Below are 20201 nucleotides of genomic sequence, written 5' to 3' on the forward strand. Positions count from 1 at the left end.
TATAGATAATTTGCACCAATTATCACATAATTTCCTTTCAAGTCAATGTTTCAGAGAACAAGCCTTGGTTTGAATCAGAGATGCCATTCAACATTTAACTTGAAACAAGCTAAATGAGTAGTGACATCATTTTGTCACTGAGATTATGTTCCAAAATATTCTTATGCTTTAACAAATTAATTCATATGCATTTTTACATCTATCACTTCACCAAACAATGTGTTAAAAGTAAAGGAGTAGTTTAAATTTCCTTACTGAGACCACCCAAAGAACTATCTTTTATCCTTTAGAAAGTATACTATGTCATCCACATGCTCATTAGTGTGGGTACTGCTACCTTTTTAGCAAAAAGAGTTTGTCTCAGCTTCAAATAAGATGAAAAGGAAAGGGGAGAAGTAGATATGGAGAAGAAAGATACTATGCCACTCAGGTGAAACAAGCCTTGGTTTGAAAAAACCCAAGGGGGCAGAGACTCCTTTAAGGCTACGCTTTGTTCCATCTGAACGCATTCATGGCTTTCACTCTTGAAGGGTATTTTTCCTAGTTGCTACATTGACTTTTTTTTTTCCTTTAGTATTTAAAAAATGTTTGTACCACTGTTTTCTGGCCTTCAAAATTTCTGATTAGAGGGCAACAGGCTTCAGAATTTTTCTTTTGTATGTAATTTGTCATTTTACTGGTTGCTTCCAAGGTTTTCTTTTTATCTTTGGTTTTCAGCAGTTCTGCCTAAGCATGATTTTCTTTGTAATTTATGCTGCTGAAGGTTTGCTGAGTATTGTGAAAATGTAAATTTGTCTTTCATCTTATTTGGGAGTTTTTGGACATTACTTCTTCAAACAGTTCTGTTGGTGCGCCACCTCACTCTCTGTTCTCCTTGGATGCTAATAATACATATATCAGGCTTGTTAATATTATCTAGAAAATCCTTGATACTTGTGCTCATTTTTGTCTTTGATCTTTTTTTTCCTCTGTGCTCTTCAGAATGGATTATTTCAGACTTCCAGTTCACTATTTTTCTTTTGTATACAATTAGGATTAACTCCAAAAACAGCATCATAAGTATATTTATTATTTCACAAATTGTATTTTTCAACTATAGAATTTCCACTTGTTTCTTTTTTATTGTTTCTATTTTCTGGTCTTTCTATTCATTGTAAACCTGTTTTTCTTTACTTCATTAAGAATAGCTACCTTAAAATTCCTGTCTGACAATTTCAACATTTTGGGTTATCTCAGGTTAATCTTTGCTGATGGCCTTTTCCCTTAAGAACGGGTCACATTTTCTTACTTTTATATGTCTTGTAATTCTCTTATATCCTGGACATTGCAAGAGTTATATTGTGGAGACTCTGGATTCTGTTATATTCCTCTAAAGCTTAAAAGTAGTTGTGGTATTTTTACTTTGGCAGGCAATTAATTACTTCACTGGAATCCAACTGCAAACTGTATCTTGAGTAGTAGCTGAAATTACACTCCAGTTTTTTTATATGTAGCCAGCCCCCATAGAGGTGTGATTCAGGTACCTAATACTTCTTGTTTGGGGTGTGTAGGTAGTTCCCACATAAAAATAGACTGAACCTAAATCTATTTTTTAGTTTAATTTTTATTTGGGGGTATAACTCAGAACTCTGAATGCATTTCACATATAAAGAATTCAGCTACCCTGAATGACTATAATAAGCACTTAATCAAGTCAATTAACCAATTTGTATCCAGATCCAGTTATAAATGCTTATTTTCACAAAAAAAAATAAGCACTGTCTTGGTTGCTTATTTTTCTCATATATTGATTGCTTTTTTTCCTTATATAATCAGAAAATTAGAAAAACAACTAGTATAGAATCATCTTTGCCTTTAAACTCTTCTGAGTAAGCAAAAATGCCTATTACCACTTTTCTAAAAGTTTAACATGGGAGGGCTATATCTTTCTGGGTAAAATATGTAAGTGAAGACATTTACTTCTAGAGTAATAATAAGGAAAGACCCAGACAAAGCAGAAACCATAGTTTTCCATGAGGAAAAGAGCAGTGAATGTAAGGAAGCTGTAACTGCCAGCCTCCAGGATGGTTCCCATGATCCTCTGAGGAGAGGTCTTGCTTACTCCCTTATATAGTCACCTCCCACAATGAATAGAATTGACCTGTGAAATCAGTAGGTAAAACAGAAGTGACAGTGTGTGACTTTACGACTAGGTCATAAAAGATGCAATTATTTATTTTCTCAAAGATTGGAAGCTCTCATAAAATTCACTATCTCTTCTACCAGGCACCAAGTCAAAGATTAAAAAACATCTCTCTGCACACATAGAACTTTCTGACAGTCAATAACACTCATATCTAAATACCAAATTAGAAGGCTCTTTATGTTAAGTAAAAGCTATTCCTTAGTTTTGGTACAGACTTCAATCACTTTTTGATGCAGTCTCTGAAGGCCTTGGTATAGGACAAACTGCCTTCAGCCTTGGTACATGCTTGCATCATTCAAGTGTCTTGGTAATTAAGGTCATTTTACTCACCACTTGGAAAAATTAGTCTATATAAAAGATTCCTTAAGAACTCATTAGGAGTAATGAGTGAAGAGTATCACAGATGTCACATAATCAGCTTAGAAAAATCACTGAACTAAAAACTCTACCACACATTCTATTATCACTGATTCACAGAAGGTTCTGGAGTATATCTATGGGCTTGATTTCATCAGCTATCTAGGCACTGAGCTCATCGAGGACTCTTGCAAGATAACAACTATGTAGGTTTCCCTACGGGAAGGCATCTGCTCCTAGGACTGCCCTCTCTGGAGTAATCACTGCTCAGTGCTCATCCCCTGGACCCACACCATCAGGGGAATGGCCAATCTCTGTGTACAACCATATCATCTTTTTTTTTTTTTTTTTGCCAGGAGAGGATAAACTAGGTTATTCAGAATGTTGGGGATTATAAGGAGAGAGTCAAACATACTGTTTAAGAAGCCTCAGAGGTGTTCTAAGTATCCCTGGGCTGCTTAGGTGAGGAGAGTGAGGTCAAGGCAAAGCAGGTTCTTGGCATTGGGCATTGTAACTAATTCCACACTACCCTTTATGGGGGTTGTAGAAGGAGAAGCTAATGCTGTCTTTCAAAAGTCTCACTGAGAAGGAAAACTTATTGCAAATAAGTTTATAGCAAATATTGCTTATTGCAAAGCTTATTGAAAATAAAAGCTTATCATTTCCCATTAATCAAAGCATCTGTTTTGGTAGCTAGAATCATGATTTGCATTGAGGGGCTATTCTAATTGTTGAGTTCTGAGTATTTCCAGTTGGTAAAATCCAAGACATGCAGGCTGTACTGTGGTAAAACTGTTACTGCAATGGAATGCAGAGAAAGAAAAGCTATTAAATTAATGCTGATTCTTCCAGTTTCGGTGACTGGTACAACTAAGCTTATGATGGAACGCATGGATTCATTTTTCTTTTGACTGGAAAATAATAAAAACATACTGACTGAACTCACAGTTAACTGAACTCAAGTACAATTCTCTGAATTTCTTGCCCAATATTCCTAACCTCTATTGGTATTTGGTTTAGTATATCAAGGCCATCAACAAAATTGAACAGGATTATTGAAAGTAGTTCATCTATTTCTGAGTTATGTCAGGACCAGTAATGAAGTAGGAACTAAACTAGCCAAAGAGAAACAAAGCTAGCAAAAGAGTTGAGATGCAGAATAAAATCTGAAGTCAGCCTTACCCACTGCACCCGATGACTTTATTGTACAGATAGGATGGCAATCCTTTCAGATGAATGTTGTTATCCACGTACACATACTGTAGTTCTCGAGAGCGACCTAAATCTGGATTAGAAAGAAAAGTACTATAATTTCTATAAGCATGCATTAATATAATGTGCAGTGTAAAGTTTAAAACATAAAATTAGGATAATTCAAAATTTTTATTCTGAAAGATTCAACTCTGTATCTGCAATGATGTCAGCTGCAATATTAGATCATGACTATAGAAAAATTAACCTACCTAGATCTCGAGATAAATGAAATAACTGGGAATAGAGCATTATTAAATTTGCTTCCCACATAAAAATCCTATTACTTTTAATAAACAATTTTAATTTAAGAATAAAGTTTATTGTAGGTCATATATGCAGTTTCATTTTCTCCAAAGAAAAAAATGTTCTACAAGCCAAGTTGGCAGGTCAGCCTAAGTGAGCCTCCTTCTGTACTGGTATCAATATTTACTATGTTTCCCTTGGGCAGAATGATGGGAAGAGGGGTAAAGAAGGGCTAGGGATCAGGCCCTGGCTGGGCTGGGGTTTCAAGAGCCAGGTATATGTGGGAATGGATAAAACAGGCCATCGAAACAGGAGGAGGAAGAAACAAAGGGAACCCCTAATCCTAGTTCCCAGTCGGGTATATAAAGGTGGGCAAGACCTGCAGGCTAGTGAGTAGAGATGGAAAGGGTTGCATCAGGAATGAGAAGAGGTGATAAAGGGGCCCCCAAAAGAAGTGTCTGCAACAGGAACAGGTATATCAGAAAGAGGTCAAATCCAGATGTTTTCCAGAAGTAGCTAGGTAATGGGGGGGCAAAGACTGGAGGAGGAATCAGTGAGGAGACAAGACACAAAGAGCTCAAAGGCTATATCTGGTCAACATAGGCAGCAGAGAGACTTCCACATGCAGGGGTCAGCCCCTTCTGCAGGCCCTGTGCTGGAGAATACCCGGCTTCCCTTTCCACTCCTAGCACCCCCTGGGTAGGGCTATTTGTCCCATTACCACAGAGCACAAGAGTCCTCAGCGGACTTGCTAACCCTCTGCTTGCTAAAGAAAGAACATAATCTTTGAAACATATTCTGGAGTTCTGCTGGTGAAAATGGGAACTAGGTTGATAGAGATCTCTTACCCCTTGTCCTTCTTCAGTTTAGGAAAGTCAGAGGCCCAGATAGCTTAATTAGGAGGTTCTCAAGTGTATTTACATTTCAAAAGAAACCCAATGGAAATAAGGATGTGAATATGATAGATATGAAGACAGTCATGAAAAATGATAGCTGTAACACAATACAATCATTGCTGTAAAGAGGTCTGTATAAAGGCTATGTGTTCCCAGATGGACTCTGGACCATTGGTTTCAGAGAGCAGGAGGAGGTTCTACAAGGTTGAGATAAGGAAGGGTTCCTGGTGCGAGAGGGCAGGGAGGGAAGGGTTAACACTTCCTCTCCACTGCTAGTCCCCTAACAGTACAACTGCCCGGGGCTAGAGGGACTAGAGCTGGAACAAGTTACAAAAAGGGGAACCAAAATTGGGAGCACTCTTAGGAGAAAAAAGAACTACTGGACCACAAGCCAGAGATGCTGATGTCCTTTCCCAGTGTTGTGGCTTAAAAATATCTACCAAAATGGTGGGTGTTTCAGAGAAAGTCACAAAATGCCGTACGCCCCCCCGCTCTGTTCTCCCCTGAATCAGTCATCCATAGCTCCTTGGTTCTGAAGGTCTCCAGCAGCTTTATGGGGAGGAACTCCGGCTGTGAGCTGGCCATCTTGGAAACAGTTCCCTCTGGCCCCCTGGCAAGTCCTCAGGTTAGCATAGGCACAAGGCTATGAAATGTCTTGTTCTTCCTCAAAGTTTTACCAGTTTATTTTAGCATCCATCAATGGATTTTGTTTCCAAAAATTGTTTCATAGTATTTATCTACTGATGATTTTCTATTATCCCTTTTTCTGTCCAGAGAAATTCGAATGCTTCTGAAAGGAAAAGTCATCCTTTCCCATTTATTTTGATTTTATATCAGTCTGAATTCATGGATATTTATTTTATTGGAAGGACTAAAAACCCAATACCATCACTTACTGTGTTGGTCAAAATGTTCCAGTTTTGGCAATTAGGAGCAGCCTGAGGCTGGCTCTTAGGTTCTTTTTAAAATTCTTCATTCTTTTTTGAACACTTTTTTATTCTCTGGCAGCACAAGATGTTCCCGGCTCGGCTTGTAGCTTCCCGGCCCTACCCCTAAAATCAACAGCTTCTCCAAGGAATCTCAGCTCCTTTTGGGAGGGACATGTTAAAACCTGGGCTGGCTCTGTGGGCTAGGTGTGCTCACCCACTGCTTTGCGGGGCCCTCATGGATACAGCTCCAATCACGTGGGCATAGAGCCCACAGCTTCCTTACATCTATATTATTGGATGCATATCTTCAGTAGATTCTTAAAAGCCAACTTGCTAAACCAAAAGGTAAGTACATGCATAGATTCTTAGGGATCACCAAAATTTGCCTTTAGAAGGGTTATGCTAAACCGTATCCCAACCAGCAAAGTATAAGGCAACCAGTTTTGCCAGTCATCAACTGCTAAACTATGTTGTTATTATCTTTTAGTTTTCATTCTGACAGGTGAGAAATGGTATTTCAGTCTGCAATTTTCTAATTATGAGTTTGAACATTTTCAAGTATGTCTGAGACCTATTTTAATATATTTTTTGTGAACTGTCTATGTGTTACATGTCTCTTCTTTCTCTCCTTGGCTAAATGAATAGGGTTTCCATTTGCACATAGGCTGAGGGGCATCGTAGTATCTTGCCCCTCAACCTGACCAGAATATGAAAGGAATGTGTAAAATTTAAATCACCACATGATTATTTTTTTAAAGCATAAGAATATGAAGTTAAAAAATAATGTATGTTGTTACTTTAGAAAACATATATATATATATATATATATATATATATATACACACACACACCTATCTACTGGTGTAAAAGACCATAAATTTTTAAAACATAGAGAAAATACCATTAGAAATACCAGAATTCACTTGCAATGAAAAACAGAAGGAATTTACTTAAAAATTACACTATATTCCTATTGTAGATTTTTTCATGACTTCTCTGACATGTACACAAATCCTTTCATCATACACAAAAATCTGTAGACTTTAAAAGTATACGAAAAACCTGGGAATTTTTTAGAAAATGAAACTACAGTGACAAAATACAAATGAGCTCTGGTCTCAGATTTTCCCCTAAGGGAGGCTCAAAGAAAGATTCTTGAGTTTGTACAGAGGTAGGGTGGACAGGGTACTAATTAATGGAGTGAGAACACAGAGTTGGAGTCAGACAACCTAGGTTTGAAACCTTATTCTACTTAGTTGAATCCTTATTCTTTTTAACAATGTGTACACTCATCTGTATAAAGGGGTTACAATGCTGTCCCTTAACTAAGTGAGAATTACTAACAAAGTTTATAAATTATCATGCAGAATTTCTGGCACACAGCCTTCTTCGATATATGGCAGGTATTATTATTCTACTTATTGTCAGTAAGTGCTATAGTTGGAAGTGCAGCCTACAGTAGGAGACCAATTAAGAAGGAATTCTCTTTGGCATGCAGCAAAAGCTACTAACACTTTTCTGTACTTTAATTGCACAGAAAAGAGTGGGAGGCAAAAGCCTCTAGAGACAGTGATTCATCCCCTTGAGCCAAGGACAGAAAATGGGACATGACAGAGGAAGCACCTCTTTCCTCTAATATACACAAAAGAGCTTGTGCAAATCAAATGGCTACATGCAAAGATCATAATACAAAGTTAGATGAAAGTTGCTACTTCTTATATAGTTTAGATTTCTTTCCCATCTTAGTTTTATAAGAAAAAGACAAAGAGTTAATTTAAAAATGCTACTTGGTTTACATATTATTTTAGCTTTTTAATTATCCAGGGGATTCTGTTTTCACCTCCTGATCACTTTGTCTGGGGCATGTAATTTTTTATAGCTGCCTATAATGGTATGAACTATTTTTGGTTGAAGATAAAAGGCAGCCGAACAGGCTATGTTCAAAACTATTATACATAAGCCAATATAATACCAGGTGGGCATGAGTATTTAATACAGACACTTAAACCTCTCAAATAACATAATCTTAGGCAGGGTAGGGGAAGCCAGGACTGCAGAGACATGATGTACTGGGTTCTGGAGTAGCAACTGGGTCTCACTCCTGGCTTTCCGCTATCTAACTGCTGTAGAACACCAGGGGAAATGAAATACTCTGTGCCTGTTTCCTCCTATGTGAAGGGGGGAGAGTGACACCTATTTCATAGGTTTGTTATGAAGATTCAACGACGTATACAATGCCAAGATTGATCCTTTAATGACTGGTGCTTGTACATCTTAGTCTTTATCTCTCTCTGCAGAATATAAAGTGAAGATCACAAAACAGAGTGCAAGATAAAAAGAAAACCAGGCAACTGAGTTGGCTTTCGCTGACACAGCACAGCCTGCTGGTGAGGCTGAGACACTTAACTGCCAGGCAAGGTCAGAGGTTATACAGGCAGTGCTGTGACAGCCTCATAGAGCATGCTCTCCACCACAGAGCTATCTGCTGGCAAAACCCCAAGCATACTGGAATGGCATTTTAAATTATAATGAGGCTGAAATATGAGTATCTTCTATATGAAAAAGCTTAGTGATACTTCTGTTCTTAAAACAGAAAATCTTCACTCAATAATTAACTTGGGAAGAGACCATTCATCTACTAGCTAATGAGCTGGCTTGTTTCTTTATTCAATTAATTTTAATGTATCAACACCTTGCAATAAGTGCAATAAGTATACCATACAGTCATTTTTTTAAGTTATTATGCAAAAAACATTGACTATGCAAACTTTATAAAGCAAGGAAGTTGTCCATTGGGCAGAGGCTAAAATAACAAAACATTTCATGTGGCTTTTAAGTGTTGTATTGTGTTTAAAATACCTTTTTTTTCCCTTCCAGACTCACAAAGTATTGTTAGTTAGAAATTAGCAAAAACTAGGAGACCTGCACAAATTCCAACTACGTTTTTGGTCACTCCAAGGTTCTGGCACACATGGGCCACATGGTTTAAAATGGAGCAAAAAGCTCCTATGTGTCTAAGCTATCACTCTTTTAACGGTGCTGGAAAAGTCAGCACTGAATGACAGCCTGGGCTGAGCCCAATAGGTGCTGTTGCTCAGTGTGCACTGACCAGGGAGCAACTGAGTCACTGATCAAAAGGTGAATGATTCATTCTCTTCAACAAAAGAATGGGGCAATAGAGAGCACAACATCAAAGTAAGAGATCCAAATAGGTTTCCTGGAAAGTTCTATCCGTATTATACCAACACAGTTCAATAAGCCAAGATATTAGTCTTGAAAACAACATTTTATCACTATAAAATATTGGTTTCTTACAATGAATTCAGAGTAATTTATAGAGTATTTCAAAAAAATCTTTAAAACTAATTTAAATAACCTACATGCTGCTTTTGAAGAACAGAACTCTTTCAAAATAATTAGTTTTTCTAAGTGCTAACTTCTTTAAATACACTCACACCCAACCTTTATATATCATCATAGTCTTTATAAGCTATTCAACTTTTATAAAGTAAGATTTCACAGTGAATTATAATTTAATAAGATGCTTTATGCCCAGGAGATCATCAACAACTGTTAGATTAAAATAAATTGATTTTAATGAATTTGAATGACCGAGGGCTTCTTTTGCTGTTGGTTTAAATATTCTAGCATCTATTTCTGTTGCACAATTCAGGTAACAAAGAATTATAATAAGCAATGGGGTCAGGTAAGGTGCAAAAGTGAAGACACAATACAGTCTCAATCCATTCTTACAGTCTAGTAAAACAATAAAGATAGTTTATATTTTTATTTTCATAGCATTTATAAGTTAGAGTATTTTCAATGGCTGCTCTTTAATTCTCACAATAGTGCTATGAAGTAAGTACTGATATACCCCTTACAGAGATTTTAGGCAGCTTAAATAGCCTTTCTAAGTCCCAAATCACACAGCTAATAAATAGCAAAGCTAGGATTTAAAAGAATGTCTGCTTCACCATGAAGTGAGCTGGACAGTGTCCCCCAGCTATCATTTCCACGTCTGAGGGAACATCCACAAAATGGAGAAAGCGATACTAACAGCAGACTGCAGGGTGCTATGGGTGCCAGAGCACTGGCACTCTGCCCAATTGTCCAGGTGTCATGTCAGAGCTGGATCTTGAATGAGACCAGTGTTTTAAAAGAACACATAACTGGGGGCTAGTTCTGACTTAAAGATTTAGGGCAGTAAATTAAGGAAATATCAAGAATTTCTTCAGAGAAGTTTCCAGAGAAAGAGATGTCAGGCCGACTACCCATCATAGACTCCGAATTACAACAGCGTTATCTTCCCGTGCTAGGGAAGCCACCATGGGGAATTAAGTGCTTCACCCCATTTTTCCCCAGTTGGATTTGAGTTCCCCCAAAGTCCCCCCCCCAATCAAAAACTGACAACTTTACTGAAAACTGTGACTGACAAAAACTCCAGATTCTTGCTTTGAAGTCAACAGGCATCTTCCAGACTTCACTAGCACCACTTCCTCCATCACTAATTAAACTGCCCTAAGTTCCAGAACCAAATCGACTAAAATTTTGCTGGCAAACATTCTGCCCCTGGATCTACCCTCATATTACCATTTTTTTTTTTTTTTTACATTTTTACTTTTAAAAGAATGAACAGCAGTTCTCTCTTTTGGCTTCCTTGCCCCTCCCAGGCCTGGTTCCCTGGCCTGGGAGTCCCACTTTATTTCTGCTCTTTTTCTCCTCAATAAACTTTTTTTCTTCTAAACAAAAAAAAAAACAAACCTAATATTCTAGAAATCAGAGTTCATTTTCTTCATATTAATTACTCCCTACCCACAAATCCTTCTCTAAATCTTAGCAAAAAATACACATTTATCCATTTAAAGCTCACCATCTCTAGGTGAACTTTTCTCCTTACACATTAGCATAGTAAAGCCAGCATCTGGTCCACACTGCAGATGTTGTAATAAATAACCCTATTAACTCCCGAAGAAACTTTAGGTCAAGAGCAAAGGCCCAAGATGATGATAGAAAAATAAAGCAGAGGTAATCATTAAGACAGTAGGAAAGGGTCAGATGCGTAAGCAGAACCAGAATGAAGGAAAGAATTTTTGTTACAAACACTTGCAAAAAGACAGAGCTCAAAAAAAAGCACTGAACATCCGATTTCTTAAAGAGTAGGCACTCCAGAGTTTAATTCATAAAATAATTCTCCCCGATCTCTTCCCATTACTGGTTTTTGATCTTTGCTTTCATGCTCTTCTTTCCTTCTTTTTCACCATGTGTTTGATTACTACCAGACCTGACCACAATCCTTAGGGAACACCATTTCAGCCACACGCTTTGGTCCCTCCTTGCAAAGTAACCATCATTCCTTCTGCTCAAAAAGGTACTAATTTCAACCTCTGGGCCTGGTTTGTACTAGAAAAAACTTTTTAACACTAAAACTTGTTTAAGACTACAAACTTTGAACACTGTTCCTACTAAACAGTGACCTCAAGGCTGTAGCTCTTCAACCTGCAGATCAAATACATTCAGGGTTCAGTACGGCTTACATTCATCTCTAAGTCAGGGATTAAAAAATTATTAACTGGTTTCCATCTGGTTTCAATACTGGTTTGAATGGTTTTACCGCAAGGACTTAAATATTTTCTTAAAACAACAGTAAACGGCAAATCATTACCCAACTTACTAAACACATAGGGAATGCAAGAACAAGCAGCAATAGGAAAAAACAACTGTGGTTAACAGCTTTGGGTCTTTTATATGCCATCTGCAATATGAGAAGGGATTTCAGCATGGGTTTTGAAAACGCCCGGAAGCTAGTTTCTAGAATTGTACCACTGCTTGACACAAACTATTTTTTTTAATAGAGGGTATTCAATTTCTACAAAGGAAAAACAATGACAAGCACGAGAAAAATTAGAGTGATCTTGTTATGTGATAAAAAGGCCAACTTTATATCCTTATCAAAGCCACTCCACAGCAGAAAGGAGCTATCATTTCACTCACAGCACAAGTTCTTGGCACACAGAATAATTTTTCCCACTAGAATGCAGTACACAAAAAGGGACAAGGGACAACTCTGAGACTGAGAGTTGGCCTAACTCTGCCACCCCAGCTAGTAGGAAGCTAGTAGGACTAACTACTAGCAGGAAGCTATTCTCCACTAAGTCTGAGTTTACTAAGTGATAGTTTATGCACCAGGAGATTCTATAAATCTCAACATCACCTGCCAAATTTTATGGCTAAGAATTCAATCATTGCTTTCTAAATGAACACTCAATAATAATTTTGCCTGCTGATGTGAGTGCAACTTTTGTTTTCTTAAACTATAGATGTTAGTGACATTGACTGGTGACCTAGTACTTCCTAGGCTAACTAAAAAATGCTTTTTCCATAGCAATTTACACAGGCAACGGCATAGTCCTTATATCTATTATTCAAAATTATAAACTTGTAAACATTACTGAAAAACTGAGCTTCTAATCATTTGAGAGGAACCAGTAATACCTGACAAAATGTCTTAGAGGAAAAAATCCTTTTCTTTGTATTTTTCTACACTTGCAGGAGTCCAGAAGTGAGTCCACAGTTCTGTGAGCTATTTAGTTAATGGAGCTATACTGAATCCACAGCAAATATTCATGCTCCTAGGGCTCTATTAAATCTCACAGCATTAGGCTCAAGCGATTACGTTCCCCTCCTCCTCACTGACAGTCACCACTGTGGATAAAGCTTCTGTCTGTCGGCCAACCTGTCACTCAGTTGTCATGGTACAGTTATAATATAAGCATCCTTTTTTCTTCATGCATTCTTTTATCTTAAAAAAAGAACATACACGAAGAGTGTTAATGGTTTAGATAGTGTAATAAGTGATTTAAGTCTTCCTTACATACAGTTTCTCAAGTTGCTTTTTGAAGAGGCTAGAATCTGACATTCTTCTCAGAAGCTCCATTAAAAAAAAACCCAAAAACTGCTTATCTCCTAAAGCCAAACTTTGGCAAGAAACTGAATTTAGTAAGTAGCTTTCCAAAATAAGATTCCTACCTCCCATCATAGGCAGAGCTATCATAGTGCCCATTTTATAACTGTCAAGTCCCTATATGAGGCTTACAGAATCACTGTGCGTTTTTGTTTTTTTTTTTTTTTTTACATATTAAAAGGACAGGTTTATTAGGAAAAGGAGAAAGAAAAAAGAGACACCTGCACAGACATAAGTGGGCAGAGAGTTGCTGCTGCTGCTCTGCAATGGGAAAAGGTTTGTGAAAAGAAACGCCTGCACAGTCATAGTCAGGCAGGAGAGATGCCAGACGCACTATTAAGGAGTCTTTGAGTTGAAAATTTTTAGTTGGTGTGTGTGGTTTGTGTGTGTGCACATGTGTATGCATACACAGAGTCTCCACACTATGGCAAAGAAGACCACTATTTGCTAAAATTCCAAGACCAACTCAGCTCTTGGTGGAGGCAGAGCCAGTGGCTGCATGCCTCATTTGACAATGTCTGGACAGTTCTCAGCATTAGCCAGCTTTGGTTTATCACAAAGGAGATCAAGAAAAGATTTCAAGTATGCAAACTCCATGGGAGGATAGCTATGGACTTATTTTTTTCCTAAAATCTTAATTTGAATTTCCTTTCCAAATTCACCTTCCTGGTGGCAAACAAAATAAAACAAAAACAAGACCGAGAAGACTGTTGATTGTATCAGTGTGATATACAATGTCCTCCGTGGCACCCCAGACATTACCAGAGGTCAGGTTCTCACTGGAATGGATTCCCTCCTCACCCAACCCCACTAGCACCACAGCACATGTTCAGCTGAGTCACTCCTGAAACAAGTAGGAAGGAAAGGCAAAGGACTATGGGAATGAGGAGCTTTGGCTGAGGAACTGTGATGAGGACCCAGGGCATGGAAACTGGCTGGATTTGAAACTAAGCCCACAGTCCCAAGATTAGTAAAGAAGATTCATTATGTTAAAAAAAGTTTAATTCTTGTAGGATTCTAGGCAGAATTAGGGGTCGAGAACTGGAACACACTCTAATAAGAGGATTTCCAGCACCAGACAAGAGACCAGGCCTCAAGGCAGGATGGAGCCCCTCACTGTATGAATGGTTTAGATTTGAGACAAATTCTATGTGATAGAAGAAAGAACTTAGAGCAGAGATTTCTTTTTTTTTTTTTAAAGTATTCTTTTTTTTTTTTTTTAAAGATTTATTTATTTATTTATACAAGCACTGGGTACAGTCAGAAGCGCCAGAGGGTGAGAGAATTCACCAGAGCCAGAGCGGGGAGCAGAGCAGGCAGAAGGACCGAAGTACACTGCTGAGGGGAGCAGCGGGCGGCAGGAGAGGTCTGCGCGCCATGTGGGACCCTCCTCCGGTGGCTGGGGAGCAGTCAGGGATCGAACCGGCGCTGCAGAGGCTGCGGGCAGCTTCGCAACCCAGCGCTCAACTGCTGCGCCACCGGGGAGGCCCCGAGATTTCTTTCTTAAAATATGAATTCCCTAAGTGAAACAAGGTTTACTTGTCAACTGGGAATGATGCTTTATTCACCACAAAAATGAATAGATAATCTTCAAAATATACAGAATATTGAAAACCAACTAATCTATCTAGTCAAGGAAATGGATGTTTTCCACCTTATCCCTTGGTTGTTTTGCTTTGCCATTTAAACACAATCACTTACCGAGCGGCAAAAATGCAAGACGGTTTCCAGCCATGGAGAGTTCATTGAGGCTGGGCAGCTGGCAGAGATGGCGCGGCACACACCATAGACGGTTTCGGTCCACGGTGAGGTACTGCAGAGAAAGGCACAGGTGAAGCCTCTCGGGTAAAGTTAGCAAACGATTGGTAGAAATGTCTAGTGTCTGCAGCTCCTTCAAATCGCCAACCTCTACAACCAAAATCAAAATTAAGATAAATTGCATCCTGAATAACTGAATTGAATTAAATTAAATGAATCAAAGCTGTCACAGTTCAACCAAATAAAATCAATAACTGCAACTATTGCTACAGATATAAAAGTTGAAGCTCAGGAAAACCTAGGTAGGTGTCTGTAAATTAGTATGCCAGAATTTATTTAAATGGAGAAAAGTACTGGCATGAAGGAAAGCCACAAAATGGTAAATGTGAGCCAGAAGTCTGTTATTATGGCTTTTGCTTCTTGATGCATCAAAAGTTGTTGCGAGGGTGAGAAGAGAATAATTACAGTCACTTCATGGCACTTGGTTTTTGCTACTTTTGTGATTTTTACTTTTTATCTTAGTAGACAGAAGATATACAAATATAAATTATAGTATCAGGTGTACGCCTTGTATATTTTTCCATTTGACTAAGTAGTTTCTGGATTAAAAATTTAGGATATCCTTTGGATGTTTTTACCAAGGTAAAGATTATAATAATAAGACGAAGTTATCTGATGATATCTTTAGCTACTGTCCAGTCATGTGGTTTAAAAAACCCACTCAAAATACACAGGACAAAGACTTACTTTTATTCCACCCCAATGAAATCCTTCCACTTATTTTCTCATCATTGATGTGTACAGTTGCAATCTGTTCCATGGTGAGTATAATTATGTCCTTGTCAAATACCAAAGCACTAAGTTAGAAGGTTGGGATGTTCTTTATAAGCTACTTCATCTTTCTCAGGGAAAATCACCATGAAGCATCTCTGGGCAGAGGAAGTTCTGCTGAGCAATCTCAAGAGGAAGGACATTTACTGTGTCCTAGGACAGTACACTTGAGGCTCTACAGGAAGCCCTATGGAGGGCAAGTCCACTCTTTCTGCATCATGGAACTTCCACATTGAGAACCACTGGGCTGTCACCCCTCGGCTGCTCTAATCCTGACTCGGTTCCACCAGCCACCCCTCTTAGGAGACGGTTTCCCATGTTCCATGTGACTACATCCCTGGGCACATTCCAGTTTATCTAGGGCTTTGATTAGTATTGGCAATGCCTTCTCTATTGGATAGAAAATCTTCTGTCCGCTTGGACGCTTACTTACACAGATCAGCTTTTCTTATTGCTACAGATGGAGCTGGCAAACCATGGTTCACAGACAAATTCTGGCCCATGGCCCGCTTTTGTATTGCCCACAGCTAAGACTGGTTTTTACATTTTTTAAAGGGAGGAAAGCAACAACAAAAACAAAAAAGTATGACAGAGACCATATGTGGCCTGCAAAGCTTTAAAATATTTACTATCTCCCCAGTTATAGAAAAAGTTTGCTGATCTTTGTTAGAGACTTACTATTCATAGGAATATTTTTAATAACTACTTTTATACAATACAAATAAAAGCAAAATACATTAATTTCTAGTTGCTTTTCAAATATTTGCAAGGGATTTGTGCTAGGAAGTTCACAACTTATGACCCAATTTCTCTGATCAATACTGAACAAAATGCATATTTGGAGATGGGTAGTTGGACAGTATGATGATAGAGAGTTTTGTCATACTGGAACCTAACTGAGACATATGGGAGTCAGTTTTGCTCTCGACTCTGTTAGCACAGCACTTTACCTCGTTAAGTCCGCCTCCCTCCCTATTTCGCAGACAAAAAAATCACTTATGATTTGAGGTATGTGGGAGTGAGGGAACTGAGGAAAGAATTATCATTTTAGAATTGAATAAAAAGAAGAAAAAACTAGAGACTTCTGAATTCACTTTGTGAAGAGATTATAGAAGTGAAATGAGACAAAAGTACATTCAATCAGCTACACACTATGGCGTTGGGGCTAAGAGAAGAACGAGACAAGATATCTGCCATTGAGAATCATATTACATACAAGAGAAAATGTATGGTAGGAGCTCAGAGACAAGAGCTAGATGAGGGGTTGAAGAAGTCATTGCAAAATTCACTGAAGAAGATGGAAATTTGAAAACATGAAAGAAAAATAATATGAAAATATTCCCATTTACAGTATCACCCCAAAATAAAATATTTGGGGATAAACAAAGGAAGAGCAAAATTTAGCTGCTGAAAGCTACAAAACATTGTTGAGAAAATTTTAGAAATCTAAATGGAGAGTCATTTCATGTTTATTTTGAAGATTTAACATGGATAAGATATCAATGTTATGCTCTCCAAATTGACCTAGAGATGCAACACAGTTCATAGCAAAACCCCAGAAGGCTTCTTTTTTAGTAGAAATTAATAAGGTGATTTTAAAATTTTTATTAGAAATGCAAAGAATAGCCTAGATAAACCAAGCAACCTCAAATACAAAGAAATACCTGCAGAAGCCAAAACAATTTTGAAAATGAAAAATAAATGTGCTTCAGTAGATAAATCAACATGCTGGTATTTCCTTACAATGAACTACTACTCAGCAATAAAAGGGAATAAGCTATGCACACATGCAACATGGTTGACCTCAAGTGATAATGCAGCAGAATATCAGACACCAAGGGTATGTATAAATAGCACCATTTGTATATTATGGAAAGGGAAAAACTACAGAAATATAAAGGAATAGGGCGTGGCATAGATGAAAGCTGGTGTGCAGGTTAGTACAGTATTCAGGATGTTGGAGCTCTTCTATATTTGATCATGGTGAGAGTTACACACCTCAAAGGGTGAATTTTCCTTTAGGTTAAAATAAAAATACTAATACAAAAAGTATAAAATTCTTTCTGAAACTTAAAAATAGCATGTATATTAAAGCAAAGTTTTGAAAGTGCCACATATTGTTTATCAGAACATTATAAGTAACAGAATAATCTTGGTATAAACGCAACTAATTTAGTTTGTTAGCTGTTTAGCTTCTAATAATGCGTTACTAATGTCTTTTTCAACATGGTATTATGCTATATTTAATACAATTGCCTATAATGGATTTTATCATTAATACATTTAACACCTTAGAAACATTATGTCAACTTGAAATTAATGTAGAATTATTAATGCAGAGTTACAGAGCCTTCTTTTTCTAATTCTATACTCCAATCCCTAGGGTATGAATACCAATTTGTATACTCAAAGTTAGTGTGCCTGACTTCATAGTAATTTGCATTTTTAGTTTTATGCTAAATATACAATACCTTAAAACTTTTCAACTACTTAGAGTATCCTGAAATGATTGTATTATTGCCACATAATAATTACTTGCGCTGAGCATAAAAATAACATTAGAGTGCCGATTTCAAAAGAAAACAGTAAGTTTCCTTTAAACCATCATTCTCTGCTGATGTACACTGACCTAACCTAAAATTTAAATGGGAACGGGAAGGAAGCCACCCACTCCATGTAACAGGACAATGACCACAGAGAGTCAATAACAAGGCTTGGTATTTTCAAACACTGACTTTTTCCAGGACAGCTAAAAACAGCTCTAATTTGAGCTCCAAAGCATACCAGATTAGGAGAGCATACAGAGAAATAAAAGATATTTCAATGCCAAATTCCATTCTATATATCGTAAGTGTCCCTCCTTATATTCCTCCTCTGGACTGGGCTGAAGAAAGTACATACTCTGGTATATATTAATAGAAAGAGGTTCAAACCATAACACTGTTACTTATTAGCTATACAACTTTGGGTTGAATAATTGGCTTCATGTTTAAAAACAAATCACCTGTAAAAAAAAAAAAAAGACATAGAATAACACCTACCTCAAGTGACTAAATGAAATATCCCACATAATTTGGTAACACTTTTAACCTCTTAGATATTATTTGAGACAGCTGAGATCAAATCCTAGACAGATATATTCCAAAGTCAAAACAAATGGTTAAATTAGTATTTCCTTTAAAGGGAATTTAATCTGCTTATCTGACATGCGAATTAAAACCTAACACCTTAATTATTGTCCATGTGTTTTTTAAGTAGCCTGTCTAAAAAAGACCTCGTTTCCACGTGGTTCTAAACACTTTCACAGAGCAGGTAATAAGAGTTTATACTTTAAGAACTTTTAAATCATTTTTATTAAAACAAAGAAATGTATAATAAGCCCTTTTATGAAATGGGGAATGGTCAAATCTGGGAGCTCCATGATAACTTGTCATTTTCTTTAGGAGTAGAGACAAACAGAGAGCCCCAGGACAGGCCACCCTACAAATCTTGCATGGAATTTGTCTCCGATTCATTTTTGACACAGAAGTCAAAGTGATATGCAAACATGAATCAGATCATGTTCCTTCCCTATCCAAATTCTGCCCTGAATTCCTGCTGTATGTGCATAAAATCTTAATCTACTAGCAATAAGGCCCCCTGTTCCACCCTAGCCTTCCTCCCTAAGCCACCTCACTACACTCCAATTACTCTGCCCTTTCTGGCCCAAGAACGTGTTAGGGTACTTCTTCCCTCAGGCTATTTCTTTCTCTCAAAGTGTCAGGCTATTTCCTTTCCTTTGAATCTGCTACTGTCTCTTCAGGGAAGTTGTTTTAAACTCCTCAAACTGTGGACTCTCTCTTGTTTTCTTTCAGAACTTTACCATAGCATTTTCAAAAAGGCCTTCCCTTGACTCTCTAATTAAGTAGGTCCCCTCTTTTCTAAGTATAGTATCCTCTTTTAGTTCCTTCCCTGAATTAACCACAATCTTTAATTATTTTTATTATTTATTTACTTATCTATTAAACCATAGTGTGTGCCACTAGAAATGATTTATGTAGAGCAGGGGATTCGACTGTCTTATTTACTGCCATATTCCTAGCCCCTAGCAGTGTCCAACACATGGCACTGACTCAGTAAATATTCTTGGAATTAATTAATGAATCACTTAAGCTATCTCACTTGCTCAATGACCACAGTCCAAGACTAGCAATTTACACACAAGACTCACAATTTATAATTCAAATTTGTTTAGCAAAATTACAACTGTTGTGGACATATGAGACAAATCAAGAATCCCTGAGAAAGGGGATATGACATATAAGACTGCCAGAGGTCTGTTGCATACTACACATAATTTAAGTGTTCCCCAATGTATTATAATTATTTCTGGGAAGGCAAATGATGGGGGTTTTCTAGAAAAGAGATTAACGATAGAAGAGTAGTTTCCTACATATGAAATAACCCTAGATTATTACACATTTTATTTCTTGTGGATGACGACACAGTTGGTAAAATTTTAGAGAAACAAAATGTACATAATTCAGAAAGAATGACAATAAAATAATTTAACACGAATTTCAGAAGTTATGTAATCAAATAAATATCGTCCTTTAAGGTCATCAGTCAGCAAAGCTAATCCAATGATGCTTCATTCCTGTTTTTTGAAATTTGTTTTGAAATTTTAGCCTTCAGATCTTGATATAGAATTACTAGATTTTAGAAATCAAAGGCATCCTAAGATGGGTAAGGATTTTCTACCACTAATTTTCTTGAGAAGAACATGCCTCAAATTCTGAAAGCAAATC

The 20201-nt window shown here is 37.4% G+C and overlaps 1 protein-coding gene across 4 annotated transcripts in view; it reads right to left on the reverse strand.

Moving 5' to 3' along the window:
• Window positions 1-20201, reverse strand: part of LRRC28 (leucine rich repeat containing 28) — a gene marked incomplete at its 5' end in the record, with an annotated part of 93006 nt that overhangs the window by 18584 nt on the left and 54221 nt on the right. For 3 of the 4 annotated variants that reach the window (XM_084253436.1, XM_084253437.1, XM_084253434.1), the window contains 2 exons: window positions 3725-3827; window positions 14527-14733. In XM_084253436.1, the coding sequence (XP_084109562.1) occupies window positions 3725-3827; window positions 14527-14733 (310 nt within the window). The remainder of the gene's footprint in view (window positions 1-3724; window positions 3828-14526; window positions 14734-20201) is intronic. The other variant, XM_084253435.1, reaches the window with a different exon arrangement.

This window comes from Talpa europaea (genome assembly GCF_964194135.1).
Source record: "Talpa europaea genome assembly, chromosome: 14".
Lineage (NCBI taxonomy): Eukaryota > Metazoa > Chordata > Mammalia > Eulipotyphla > Talpidae > Talpa > Talpa europaea.